This window comes from Ananas comosus, linkage group 13 (genome assembly GCF_001540865.1).
Source record: "Ananas comosus cultivar F153 linkage group 13, ASM154086v1, whole genome shotgun sequence".
Lineage (NCBI taxonomy): Eukaryota > Viridiplantae > Streptophyta > Magnoliopsida > Poales > Bromeliaceae > Ananas > Ananas comosus.
In genome coordinates this window covers 3262016-3276317 of record NC_033633.1, presented here as the reverse complement: position 1 = coordinate 3276317, position 14302 = coordinate 3262016, and the positions used below count along the sequence as shown (strand labels likewise).

The following is a 14302-nucleotide window of genomic DNA, read 5'->3' as shown; positions in this document are numbered from 1 at the left end:
ATATAAAATATACTTAATTATGGTTGCGGGAATCGGATAAAATATATTTAACTTGTAAAGATAAACGACGTATTCAAAATTTGAAATCGAAGTATCGTTGACCGATTCAAATCAAACAAATTGAAAGGTTGGATGGTAAATAAGTTGAATTGCACATTTGGTCCTCAAACTATGAGGTGCATGACACTTTAGTCGTCAAACTTTAATTTATTGTAATTTATTGTTCAAGCTTTCAGAATTATTGCAATTAAGATATACAGTTCAATTTAGTTGTCTAAATATTGACGTATGGTTAATATAAAAGTGATGTAACATCTTAATTATCTGTATGTCATCAATCACAACACCGTTACATCACTTTCGTGTTAGCAATACATCAATATTTACTCAACTAAATTAAGTTATAAAACTTATTTGCAACAATTTTAAAAATTCGAGCTAGAAATTACAATAAATTAAAATTTGAGCACCAAAATATCACCCAACTCATAATTTGAAGACGAAATGTACAATTTACCCCCAAATTCAAAAGTTGAAAAGTAATATAGCCAACTTAAAATAGTCTATATTTAAAATAAGTTCTATATATTTTTACCAAAGTTAAACTGATAATGTATGAAACTTTACAACTTTTGATTTTTGATCTGTTTCTTTAATTTGTTTAATTTGAAACATTCCATAGCTTTACTTAATTTTCACAAAAATGTTTCGATAGAGATGTAGGAGATGTGTCACATAATTCATGTGGGATGCTCTAATCAAACACGTTAAACGTTGCAAGTTATAACATTTTAATCCCCAAACAATAATTTATTACAATTTCAATTTCAATCTCAAACTTTATAAATTATATTTAAGTCTCATAATTTAATTTTCAATTTTGATTAAATATTGATGAATCGGTAATAAAAAAAAATGACGTAACATCCTAATCATTATTTTGATATTAATTACAACACTGTTACATCACTTTCGTATTAGCAGCATATTAATATTTAATCAACAAAATTAAATTATGTACCAGATTATAATAATGGGAAAACTTCATATACCCCCTATAGTTTCGCACTTTCTCATTTTTATATAAAGTGTATCAAATTAGTATCTATGATTTTATTTTTCTCTTTTTATTACCCATTTCACTAATTTTTTGTTAAATTGGTGACAAAGTTAAAACTAAAGGGTACTAAAGTAAATATTCGATAAACCTAGATAGGGTATATGAAGTTTTTTGTATATAATTTAACAAAATAATAACAGAGGAAAAAAAAATCAGTAATAAAGTTAAAACTAAAGGATACTAAAGTAAATATTCGATAAAACTAGGTAGGGTATCTAAAGTTTTTTTATATAATATCACAAAATATTAATAGAGGAGCGGACGAAAAGAGAAAAATGAAACCACATGGTACTAACGTGATACACTTTAAACCACAGGATACTAAAGTGAGAAAGTGCGAAACCACAGGGGCTAACTTGATACACTTTAAACCGCAGGTTACTAAAGTGAGAAAGCGTGAAACCATATGGGGGTATTTGAAGTTTTCCCTATAATAATTTAGAAAATTTAAACTAGAAATTGCAATAAATTAAGATTCAAGTGCGAAAGTGAAATTTAGCCTTGGTGGACCAAAAATGAATCCGTGCTTAAAAGTTGAGTATTCCTTGCGCAATTAAAAGGATTAAATATTCTCAGATCCTATAGTTTATACAACGGAGATTCCCTCTATATATATATATCCAGATCTCGTTATGAATATATATCTCGTTATGAATATGTGCATGTATATATATATATATCTCTAGATGAAATCATGTAGATAAATACAAGCAGAGTTTGGGATCACGGAGAAGAGCCAAATCCCAAAAGAATTTTTTTTTTTTTATTTACAAGAAAAGCTCCCTTAAAAATCCGAAGCTCTTCGCTACGGATCGTCTCCTTCTGCCATGTAATTCCTGATTCTCACCCTTTTTTTTCTAAATTTTCTGCGTTTTTTTATGATATTAATGGGTGAAAAGAAGTTTTTTTTGTTTTTTTTTTTTTTGACGATGATGATGATGATGATGATGATGATGATGATGCATATATGATGTTATGAACTGGAAAATAGTGTTTGAGAATGTCATTTAGTTTGCTGCGAAGTTGCTAACTACTTGGAAGATGCCGAGGACATCAAAAAGATTTATGCATTGAGTTTGTACATCAAAATTTTCTTGTGTGATTGGAATGAGATTTTTTTTTTTTTTACCAGTAGTTGGAAAATAGAAGCGATCAAATGTCTAGAATGGAATAGTATATTCATCTTGAAAAGTTATTTTTCCGAAAGAAGATAAATTTTTTTCGTAGGTGAACTATACTATCCTACCAAATTATACATAAGGAAATTTTTATATCGAATAAGTTATCATAGGATAACTTATTCCGACATCAAAACAAGGCCTACGAGGTCTCGGCGATCATGATTCAGTAGGTGAAGTTTGAATATGATATTCCAGTTTACACATTTGATCACATTCCTCAACAAATTAAGAGATACATTGAATAAGATGTTCATGTGTTCAAACAAAGCGTAAGAGTGTGCAAATAAGTTCTATACTTTTGGTAGGTAGATCTACATAGATGGTTGATTTTGTATACGACACTAACATTTTCGTGCATCTTGCATCATTTGATCTCATTTTAGTCAGAATTTCATAATTTTATGGCGAAGCCATCAAATTTGATGTCTTCTATATTGTTGTTTCTGCAGATCCAACATTCTAAATTTCAGAACAAAAATTGTGACATTTGGAGTTTCACTTCTTTAAAACTATCCGTTGGAAGTAATTTAGAGCCGAATTCTACTCCATTTGGAAGTTGGAATTCTCAGTTTCAATCTTTTGATTGAGTTGAATGCTTTATGTTAGTTATTAATTTTCGGTCACAGCAACATCAGTTAATGGGTAGAGTTTTTTCGAAGTGTTCAGTGATGCAATGAAGCTTCTAAGTTGATTTGTCACACACAATCTACTAGATAAGATTTTTTTACTTTGAATGAATTGCTGCTCCTTCTAAATGTTTTCGCATGGGCTAATTCAAGTTCAAGTATTTCATAATCCTACTAAACTAACAAGCCAAAGGTTAAAAACACGCAAAGAGCTGTTAATGTGAATTTACTCCTGTCAGATTATGATGATTTGGCTATTCTTTTAGGTTTTCTAGAGAACATATATGTCACAGTTGATGTCAAATGACATGGCCCTTTTTTGACACCATGGATTTGTGCAACTTGTATTTCGTTTTAGCGAGTCGCTCTTCTACTGATAATACAATGATTTTTGATAACTGTAAACAGAAAAGAGAAAGCAAAAATGGATACAGTGAAAGCATGCTTTTGTGTTTGTTTCCGTTTTCTTTCCTTATGCGATATGCCGATCAACTGTACAGCATTTTAGAGGGTTCAGGTATGCTTCTCCGGTGGAGAGAATTGCCGTTGTGGATGGTTTCTTGTTAATTTTTTGCAGAAATATGATATATGAAAAAGCAACTAGACCGAATTCCTCAACTATTAGAGAATGGAAGCTCCAATTTGAACCTGATATATCGAATCAGGACCACATTCAAATTCTTTTAGGATTCTGTAAATGGTCCCTAATGGTTCCTCATTTAGTTCCAATTGGAATAATTAGGATATTTTTCAATTAAAATCCAAAAGCACGGTCAAATTTACGTTAGAATCTGCTGAGATGGAAATTTTGACATAAACTTCTATTGCGATTTTCTGGACTTTTCCAGTAAAATATCTATAAGCTGGTTCTGTACTTCTGGATTGCATCACAGGCTAAGCATTACAACATAGAGTTTGAGATCACCGACAATATGATATCGAATTGTTTGTTAGTTTCATAAATTTAAGCTTGAGGCGACATTAAATACGATCTTTTAGGATGCGCAGTAAATACAGTTTTATGCCTATAGACAGAATACGACAAATTAAACAATATTAGTTTTGTGGATGGATAACTTTGTTCTCATTCTTTTTGATACATCATTCTATACTTCCATCATTTGATTCATCTCTTGTTTTGATAAGAGCTAAATAATGAAATTTGATTTTCTCTGGTGTGAAATAGAAGCTTCCGAGATCGGAGATGGTAAGTAAGTAGAACACATCTTTAAGCGCCTGCGGAACTGAACTTTGTGAAAGAAGAGATGACTTCAAGCAAAGCTGACAGGAAAGCTGCTTTAGATGTTGCGGCATGGATGTTCAACATAGTGACTTCTGTTGGAATAATTATGGTGAACAAAGCTTTAATGGCCACCTATGGCTTCAGTTTTGGTAAGTATAAAAAAGGCTATAACGAGCTTTGAGTTGATTATTTCTGCTACATGCTTAATCTCTTACATTTGCGGGGTTTGGTTCACACTGTGAGTTTGCGATAACTTCTTTATGTACATTTACAGTTTAAAACTTTTCTTTTGTCTTTAATTTATTAGGTATGGTAGTACAAGTATTAGATCAACGTTCGACTCATGCAGAGGCACAATGAGAATCACTTACCCAAAATTCATTTCCTTCGAAATGTATTCTATGGCGATATATAATTAGATTTGTTACAACCACTTAATCTACTACTTGATTTTTGAATTTTCTGACTGGGAGTGCAATCTTCTTCGCATCCTTTCTGTTGCATTTATCGTGTCATAGACTTTCAGCATGCGGAATTTCAATAGGTAGTAGTAAGGCCTTTCTCATCTTTCTAAGGACTCGCCGTGTTAAAACATTCTCACCCATGTACTTTGCTCTTTCTTCGGGTTATACACGACGAGGCTGCATATCTTATACTGTTAGTAAAGATACAGTGTCAATGTTTGCGTTCTGTATCTGTATGTTTCGCACCTGCCGGCCCATCTATCATCATTTGGATCCATTTCATTGCACATTTAATTTAAAAATCATTTTACTGTATATGAAAACCGAAAATTTGCAAATATTCAGATCTGCGAGAACCTGTAAGATTTGCGGGTATACTTGCCCCCCTTATGTTTGTTTTCTTACTATATATTGCAGAAATTTTATTAATCTGATACAGCTAAGAAGTGTGATTTTGATCCATTCAAAAAAGCATTCCTGATTTTGGTGCTGTTTTCGTGATTATGTTTTACAGCGACATCACTAACTGGCCTGCATTTTGCAACCACGACTATTATGACAATTGTTCTAAGGTGGTTGGGACTTGTTCAGCCCTCCCACTTACCTGTACCTGAACTCATCAAGTTCGTCATTTGTGCGAACTTGTCAATTGTCGGCATGAACGTCAGTCTGATGTGGAATTCCGTGGGGTTTTATCAGGTCGATTATGGATCTTATGCACTATTTCTTAATAGTTTGGTTGAGTGATGAGTTTTTTTTTTTTTAAATTTCCGTGCTATTCCGTGGTCTCCAGATAACGAAGCTCTGTATGATACCAGTATCTTGTCTCCTAGAAGTTTTGTTGGATAAGGTCCGTTATTCTCGGGACACAAAGCTCAGTATAGTGGTGGTTCTCGTAGGTGTTGCAGTTTGTACGGTCACCGACGTGAGCGTCAATGCTAGAGGTGTATTAGCAGCAACTATAGCAGTTTGGAGCACTTCTTTGCAACAATATGTAAGTTTACAAAAGGCTCTTCCAATTTCGCGACTTAATTCTCTGAAGCTTTTACTCAAGTACTTTAGTCCTTGATTTCTTTTCTTACTTCGTATATCGCAAGTTCCGTTCCTGACCACAAGAAACATAGTTTTTACTTAGAAACAATTTATCGTTGTTTAAATGAAGGGTGTAGCGCTAAGTGGCAAAATCAGATGCTACAGTGGCTTGGTACAAGTAAATTGAAATTTTCACTGCCTGTGGAATGAAATAAGTCGGCATCAAATACTCAACAAGAAAAAGCCCTCCTAGCTTTTAGCATTGCTCCGTTGTGTTGTAATTTAAATATTGCTTTTCAACGCAGTATGTTCATTTTCTTCAACGGAAGTATTCGCTTACGTCCTTCAACCTCTTGAGCCACACTGCTCCTGGCCAGGCAGCATCTCTTCTGCTAGTAGGGCCTTTCATGGATTTCTGGTTGACCAGCAAACGGGTGGACGCGTTCAACTACACTGTGCCTTCTGTGGTAACTACTGACCCTGCATTTTAAGAAGTATGTGATGATTTGAAAATCGAAAGATAGTACAAATGCTGCTACACCTTCGCAATCTTGTTACGTAATGTGCTGCTTCTTCGTTTTCTCGTTTACATGAGATTTTACTAATATGAACACCATTGGCTTTCTAAGATTAATCACGACTGAACGGTAGAAAATATATACGAGTTATTGTCTCATCGAAATTCTCTACTTTCCGCTCTGCAGCTTTTCATAATCTCGTCATGCTCGATAGCGGTTGGAACCAACCTGAGCCAATTCATATGCATAGGTCGATTCTCGGCGGTGTCTTTCCAGGTGATAGGTCACATGAAGACGATACTCGTGTTGATCCTCGGATTCACCTTCTTCGGAAAGGAGGGTCTCAACTTTCACGTAGTTCTCGGCATGATCCTAGCTGTTATAGGAATGGTTTGGTACGGCAACGCCTCGGCAAAACCCGGGGGGAAGGAACGTCGAAGCTATCCGGTTGTAGAAAGATTGCAGAAGCCTGTCAGCAGTTCAGACTCAAAAGCAGTTGAGGAGGTCTAAAATCGACCCGTTCGCAGTTTAGATTCCTCAAATTTAGTGACAGAAGCAAAATTAGTTGAATTACTAACACAATCATAGTTTTGTTTCATTGATATTTCTTTTCTATATCGAAATCTTTGTTTTAATGGTCACAAATTCCCTCCTCGGGAGTAAGTTATTCTTTAGGTATATAGTGATTGGCTATACCTCATTTATCCAAGCTTGTAAAAGAACTACAGTTTTTCAACAGTTTATGTTGCATTTTGAGACTCTTTGGACAAATTTTTAGTAAACAAGGTTCATATAAATTGTTTTCTTGTCATGATTTTTGCTGAAAACTCAATGAGGTGATATGTGGCAGAACCCTACAGATTACACAGCAAAGGTGGGAATCGGAGCTCAACCAATGATTGATTTTTTTTTCTTTTGTTTTTTTTTAATTATTAAGAATATATTGGTGCCAAAAAATATATATATTTTGTACCAAAGTATATACGCAGTTATATTTGTCAACAATACACATTGATACGCTAAGCAAAACGCTATGCTGTACTGTGCTGGTAAATACCCAGCACGACTTTACTTTATGCCACAAAAATTCTTGATCAGCAACTTGTAAGCATCAAAGATTGTGGGAAGTTGGGATTATTAATTAAAATTTGCTACCCCTGTTGTACTGCAGCAGCAGAGTTAATGTGAAAAAAAGAAATGCATGCACATAATGCACAATTCAAGGACCTACACCTTCGGCAATAATATCAGTTTTTTTTCCTCTTTTTTTTCTTTTAATAGTAACAACCTGTCGAGGTGCCGATTAAACGAGCCAAACAAAAAAAAAATGCTCTGCTTATTTATTAGCAAGCCGAACACGAGCCCTACTACTTGATGAAAGTTAAAAGAAAATTAGGATACAATTGGTATTCACAAAATATAATCTCTCTCTCTCTCTCTCTCTCTCTCTATATATATATATATATATATATATTCGAACTATATCAAGCTGACCACGTGGGAGTTGACTCTAGCTAGTTTTCGACTTGTTAAAATTTCGAGCTGAAAAATTTAACTCATGTTCGGCTCTTGTTTATTAAACAAGCGATCGATCTTGAGCTCATTTCGAGTTGACTCATGCGCAGCGAGCTGGATTGCCAGCCCTAGCAACAATTTTGTTGTAGTCCAAAAACTCCTAAACACAATCACTTGTATCCAGCTACCTAACTACCTCTTAAAATTCATTTCCCACCACCAAATATTGTAAGCTACTGTTTTGCACCACTACATATACTGCAAATATACTCCCTGCAACTATGTGAAATTGGACAGTTACACTACTGAAATTGGTTTTTGGACATTTACCTCCAAAATGTTTGCTAATTTCTATGACCATGCACATTGCACACATACAAGTAAGGTTTTCAAGGACACACACAAATACCTACTTTGCAGGAAACCACAAGATAACGCTTTATGTCTAACTTGCGTGCAGTTATCGCTGCAGTTGTATCAAAATTATTCTAAGGAAATCACAAGATCATATTTCATCTTTTTTTAAATGAAAGGGAATGGTTTTCAACATATAACTGACAAAAAGGAAAAGTACATCAGAGACATATTTCTGGCTGAATATATTCTTGCACTTCCACAAACATCCACATTGCTTCACTGAATCTCTTCTGTCCCCAGTGCCACTTTTGCTCGCATTGTAATTGCTGGTTGGAAATAAATACAGCAACCATAAAATTTGTCCAGGATCCGGATTATCACTCAGATTACACCGACAAGTTGATGCGGCAAACTCAATAATCACTATTCAGGAATTGTAAATTTAAAAGAATGTATACATTCAATATACATTACTTCACAATACTCCAAGTAATAGAATAACTGATGTTGGGAAAAAGAAAAGAAAAAAACAGCTTTCTGAAGAAACAGAGAGAAGTATGCGCAACTTTCAGAACAAAGGCTTTTTCTCATCTTTTTCTTTAAACTTACTTTTATCAGTAGAGAGTTAAGAAACAACATACGAATTGCACTTTGATGAACTTACCACCCCCCATGTTTTACTTCAGATACTCTTGTGCATATTGTATCACTAATATGAAAGTTCTGCCTTTTCTGATCACGTTAGCCACCTTAATTAATTATTAATGTTCTAAGAAGACAATAATAAGAGTTCTCATTCCTTACCTATTTACTTGCAACTCGGAGACATAAGAAACATGAATAAGAGGATTACAGCTGTTTCCTTGTATGCACGCAGAAAAAGGGTACTTCCCAGAATGAACAATTAGAAGAAAAAAGGTCATTATGGTGAAAAACTTAGGTGGTGTACACCAATTTGATAAAAAACAATTCTGGTTTGGTACACTGCAGATGTTCAACAAGATTAAATTGTATGCATACAGATGTTAGAGGGAATTCTAATTAACCCAAATAGATAAAGCAGCGGACAATAAAAAGACTAGAATACAACTTCAAGCAAAGAAAAACAAAAAGGAAGAGCGAGCAATATAGAGGCCAAAAAAATGGAGGAAATTAAGAGACTTATTACTTACTAGACTTAAAAATATCCCTCAGAATGCCAGATATCCACAAATCGTGAAATCTTGGTTCCTCAACCTCAAAAGCATGCTTATGAGGGAGCACCATTCATTCACAGTTTTGGTTGAAGTTCAGATTACTAAACATTTCATCACAGGGATATGCGAACGAAATCAAAAATAAAAGAAAAAAATCATAGTCGTTGATAGCTTAATCATGTTGTATAGAAACTTCGGTCGTACATTGATAAATTTAACATTTGCCAGGGTATCACTTGCCTACTTTTTCACTAATTTCTCAAAAATAATAATGTCGCATGCCCTGGTAGCACCATCTGTAACTTCTTAATCCCCTTGCCAACATAATGTCCTTTGTTAAAAGACTCTAGTTTCTCATTTTGGTTAAGCATCATCTGCTGTGCTGCTTCTTCTAAGCTTTCTATGGATCTTAAGCTAGCAAAATATTATAACCATATAATCACTGCAGACTGCCAATCTATTATATCCAGAACTGTCAAATGTTTGTTGGCATCACTAACAATAATGTTACTCGTAAAGAAGACGCCAGTCGTTGCATTTGAAACCATCAATGACAGATAGTAAGCTAGAAAAGTCTACCCTGAAATTAACTGTCAAGTCGGCGAAATCATTGAAATCATAGGATTTCATCGACCTAAAAGTTACATTTCTGTTGGACAGCGAGATTTGTGCATGCCCCCAAATAAATTGATACTATCTATTACGCACAAGCAACACTTTAAAATTTGTCTCGTTTGTTATATCAATATTGCGGCAAACATGTACGTCATTGATTCCGATGCTTCATAGATAGACATGCGCATAGCTTACTAATACAAGAAGATTGGAATGCTACATTGTACATGCCAAGTTTAAATAGAAAACAATAATATAAGAACTCCCCTATGCAACAACATTTCTTTTATTGCAAAAATATAACATAGAAAATATCTCATGATTTTCATTCAAATTTTCAGGCATTTAAAGAACAGTTCGGTTCAAATACCAGACGATTGAATTCACCAAGCTCGACTACGTGGCGGACCACCACCGCCGGCTTCTCGCTGTTGCTCTAGCATCCTGGCAGCTTTCTCTTCTTTCATCTTTTCCACAATCTCGAGCACCTTCGGATTGAAGAAACGATCTCTGACAAACTTCTTCTCCTCCGCCTGTATTTCTTTGATGGCGCTTGGGTATGGGTTCGGAGGCGGCTTCTTCCCCTGGAGGCGTGCGATTTGCTTCAGTTCTTTGTACGCCTTCTTCTTCGCTCTCTTCTCGGCGAGATATTCCATCTGAAGTTAAAGCGGAAAGGTGTGCTTAGTATAGAGAAAGGTGCGCGAGCAGTGTGAATAAAATGATAGCTTTATAGTATAGAACGGCGCGTGCTACTAACATCAGCTACAGCCATAGCTTCATCTTCGTTGACTCCCTGCCCTTTCAGCTCCAACACACGCCAAGCGAAAACTCGCGAAGGAGGCGGATCGAACCCACTTATCCTGTTGAAAATGGATATCCGATATTCCAATTAGAGTTTAGATTACGAAAACAAATTAAATAGCAACAATGCGAGGATATAAAAAGCAAAATCACGCTATTAAGAGATAAAGAAGAAACAAACGGCGGAAAAAGTCTTGTCGCCAGCAATCCTTGCTTTTCAAAATCTCAAACAACTTAACCATTTCAAAACTAACAAAATTTTCTCCTTGTAAATTATATTGAGGATGAAGACATTACATTCTCTCCAAACAAAGAGCAAACAAACAACTCAAAAAAAAAAAAAAAAAAAAAAAAAATCCAGTAAAACTGTAACATAAACAATATCAATCAACAACTGCAACACGCAAAATCTCGGATATTCGCAGAAATTCGCAATTTGAGAAACAACAACGCATATAAGAAAAGGGTTAAATTGCATTTTTGGTCTTCAAACTTTTGAGGTGCACGAGTACGCTTGAGTCCTCAAATGGCTTTAATTTGTTACAATTCCTGGCTCAAATTTTTTGAATTGTTGCAATGAAGTGCCGCAGTCTAATTCAGTTGGTTAAATAATGATGCATCGCTAACGTGGCAGCAGCAGCGTCGGCAGTGTTGTAATGAAAACGTCAGAACTAATAAAATGCCACATTACTAGCACATCAGCAACAATTCAGAAAGCTTGAACCAGAAATTGCAACGTATTAAAGTCTGCGAACTACGGCGTCAATAGAAGAAGAAGAAGAGGAGGAGGAGATTACTTGACGGGGTCGTGATACAAGGAATCGGGGTGCTTCTTGTAGAAGCGCTTGATGTAAACGTCCTCCGGCAGCTCGATCCTCTTGATCTTGCCGTCGGTCCGCGGGAAGGTGACAGGCGGCGCCCTGATTGTGATCCGAGGTGCAGTCAGTCATAAAACCCTAGAACCAGTTGTGTGTGTGTGTCTGTTCTGTTTACAAATCGAGAATTAGAGAGGAAGGCGGGCGTTACTGTTCCATGGCTTTGAGCCAGGCAGGGGCGGGCCTGGCGAGGCCCTTCACCAGCTTCCGCATCCGCGTCAGCAGATCCCCCCGCATGAACGACATCCCTCTCTCTCCCTCTCTCCCTAAGTCCGTCTGCCCTTCCCTCCCTCTGCGATTACACTCGCCTTATGTCCGTCTGCCGCGGCAGTGAAATATGCACAGAGACGGAACGGAAAGGGAGGAGGGGGGGCGGGCGGGGACGACGGATTAGGGATTCAACCAACCTATATTGAGCCGGATCGACAAGTAAGTTCTTTAAAAATTGATTTGGCCAAATAATTTTATTTTGGCTTTGTTTGATATTGAAGCTCATCCAAAGCTAATAGATAAAATATTGATAAAATAAAAATTAAAAAAAATATCATAACCGACTCTCTATCCACACGTAACGCAATCTTTCGCAATTCTAAAGGAAGACTTAGGCTTCGTTTGGGATTGCGAAGAGATTACGTTACGTGCGGGGATATATTTTCTGCGGTCCCAACGGAGAACGCAAAAGCATATTCGTTTATGCTTTTTTCTCAACTTTATTTTATTTAATAACGTTTGATAGGCCTCAATACCAAACTAAGCCTTAATTCAATTCAACGTTCAAGATAGAGCAAAAAAATAAAGAGTACTCGCAATCCCACATCCAAACGAAGTCCTAATCCAATTCAGCATTCAAAATAGAGTAAAAAGATAATAGGGACGTGTACATATTTTTTTCTCTATCTTTTTTTAAGTTTTAAAATCGTAGGTTATACATATGATAGGGACGTGTACATATTTTTTAAAGTATCATTTTAATCCAAAATTATGATTATCTCCTAATTTGACTCTTTATCATCTCACAGGGCACAATATGTCTTATGGATTATACTTGTTTAAAAAGACCTTTTGAAAAATAATAAAACTAAATCAAAATAGTTAAAAATTTTAGATATTTCATTTTGAAATAACAATCTAATTTTACTATCTGATTTTTTTAATTATGCCCTTCCAATTTAGATTTTGAATGTACTATTTATTTCAAATGACTTAATTATATACAATACCTCATTTAATATATACGATCCAAAATTTGTAATAGAAAATTAATCAAGTAATAGTAAATGAGAGTTGAGCTCCTATGTTTTTGAAAGCTGAGGAGCTCAATTTGCTTGTGATTTTTTAGCCATCGGATTGCCTCACGATTCATATAGTATTAATAAAAAAAACTTAAATGAGATATATCGTTAATAATACTATACGGATCTTGAGACGATCCGATGGTTACAAAGTTATAAACACAAAATGCTTCAGTATTTTTAAAAGTGTAGGAGCTTAACTCTAGTGTAATGACGAATCATAATTCACTTAAGTTTTATTAAAAATAATAATAAAAGGAAACAAGTACATCTTTTCCGAAAAAAGTTAGTTCTTCAACAATAAGGTTTACAAATCCTCCATCTAAGTGTTTAAACCCATCCCCCTACTGTAATAATTTTTTTAAAAAAATTGTTATTAAAAATAGGGAGTGAAAAGACAAGTTAAAAAATTTTAGTTTATGGATGAACACAAAGATTTAAGTGTCGTGACACGAGATCGTGCCGAAAACTTGCCGGCATGGTACTGCACCGTGCCGATGCGTGCCAGTCACAAAAAATTTATGTGCGCGAACACGTAAAGACATGAAATATTTATTTTCTTTAGCAAATAAAATATGTCAATTATTTATTATGTATTTTTATCAAATCTTTTGAACTTTAATAATAAAATTACTTAGTAATTTTAAGAATAGAGGACTTTGAGTTGTACCATCGATACGAAGGCTGTATCGTGCCGGTAACTTACTGGCACAGTACGGCAAGTTGGATACGGTCCGTGCCGATGGGTACTTTAATCCTTGGATGGACATATTGTAAGATTACAACCAAAAATAATTGTGAATATAACATTGCACTAGAAAAATAATAAGGCTTAATATCGAATTATGTAGAGATTGCTGAAACTGATATTCACGCTGATACCGATTATGTAACTCAAAATCTAAATTCTAGCATAAAATAATATAGAGAATAGGCATTGAATCTAAAAATAAAGAAATGAATGGGTAATGAATTAATTGCACTTCTTTAGTTCAAATTATTTGTTTGACTATAAAAAATAAAAATTTAGACATTTTTTTTTTCAGTAAATCAGCATATACGCTTTGACCTGGAATGACAGTAAGCTAAACCAATTATAACCAAAAAAAAAAAAATCTTTTTACCTATATATTAAATTATATTACATATTACAAATTTGGTCTTCAAACAATGAGGAGGGTGACATTTTGGTACTCAAATTTTAGTTTATTATAATTTTTTTACTCAAACTTTTAAAATTATTACGGTCAAGTCCTATATCCCAATTTCATTAACTAAATATTAATATATTAATAATGTAAAAGAAGAAGAAGATGTAATGGTTTTATAATTAATGATACGATAATAATTAAGATGTCACACTACTTTTATATCAATGATACGTTATAAAATTTATTCACTTAATTGGATTATGAGATTTAATTACGATAATTCTAAAAATTTAAGTCAAAAATTATAATAAATTAA

At 34.5% G+C, this 14302-nt stretch overlaps 2 protein-coding genes across 3 annotated transcripts; one reads left to right on the top strand and one right to left on the bottom strand.

The window, feature by feature from the left end:
• LOC109719101 (UDP-galactose transporter 2-like) lies at positions 1642–6981 on the top strand. 2 transcript variants are annotated; one of them, XM_020245631.1, is made up of 6 exons: positions 1642–1949; positions 4117–4319; positions 5149–5333; positions 5428–5628; positions 5972–6133; positions 6371–6981. In XM_020245631.1, exons 2-6 carry the CDS (start codon positions 4193–4195, stop codon positions 6692–6694), a joined length of 999 nt encoding a protein of 332 aa, XP_020101220.1. In that variant the 5' UTR covers positions 1642–1949; positions 4117–4192; the 3' UTR covers positions 6695–6981. The 2 variants fall into 2 exon arrangements, with proteins under 2 accessions (XP_020101220.1, XP_020101219.1); XM_020245630.1 differs by having other exon boundaries at positions 4114–4319.
• Positions 9970–11939, bottom strand: LOC109719044. The gene is made up of 4 exons (XM_020245540.1): positions 11695–11939; positions 11466–11588; positions 10625–10727; positions 9970–10523 (listed from the first exon to the last, which is right to left on the bottom strand). Exons 1-4 carry the CDS (start codon positions 11787–11789, stop codon positions 10251–10253), a joined length of 594 nt encoding a protein of 197 aa, XP_020101129.1. The 5' UTR covers positions 11790–11939; the 3' UTR covers positions 9970–10250.

What these genes read in the sequence shown, in the direction of transcription:
- LOC109719101 (XM_020245631.1), top strand. Translation starts at nt 4,193, where the DNA reads ATGACTTCAAGCAAAGCTGACAGGAAAGCTGCTTTAGATGTTGCGGCA. An exon ending in ATTCCGTGGGGTTTTATCAG is followed by an intron (nt 5,334 to 5,427) that starts GTCGATTATGGA and finishes CGTGGTCTCCAG; the next exon opens with ATAACGAAGCTCTGTATGAT. An exon ending in ACTACACTGTGCCTTCTGTG is followed by an intron (nt 6,134 to 6,370) that starts GTAACTACTGAC and finishes TCCGCTCTGCAG; the next exon opens with CTTTTCATAATCTCGTCATG.
- LOC109719044 (XM_020245540.1), bottom strand. Translation starts at nt 11,789, where the DNA reads ATGTCGTTCATGCGGGGGGATCTGCTGACGCGGATGCGGAAGCTGGTG. An exon ending in TGGCTCAAAGCCATGGAACA is followed by an intron (nt 11,589 to 11,694) that starts GTAACGCCCGCC and finishes GATCACAATCAG; the next exon opens with GGCGCCGCCTGTCACCTTCC. An exon ending in AAGCTATGGCTGTAGCTGAT is followed by an intron (nt 10,524 to 10,624) that starts GTTAGTAGCACG and finishes CTTTAACTTCAG; the next exon opens with ATGGAATATCTCGCCGAGAA.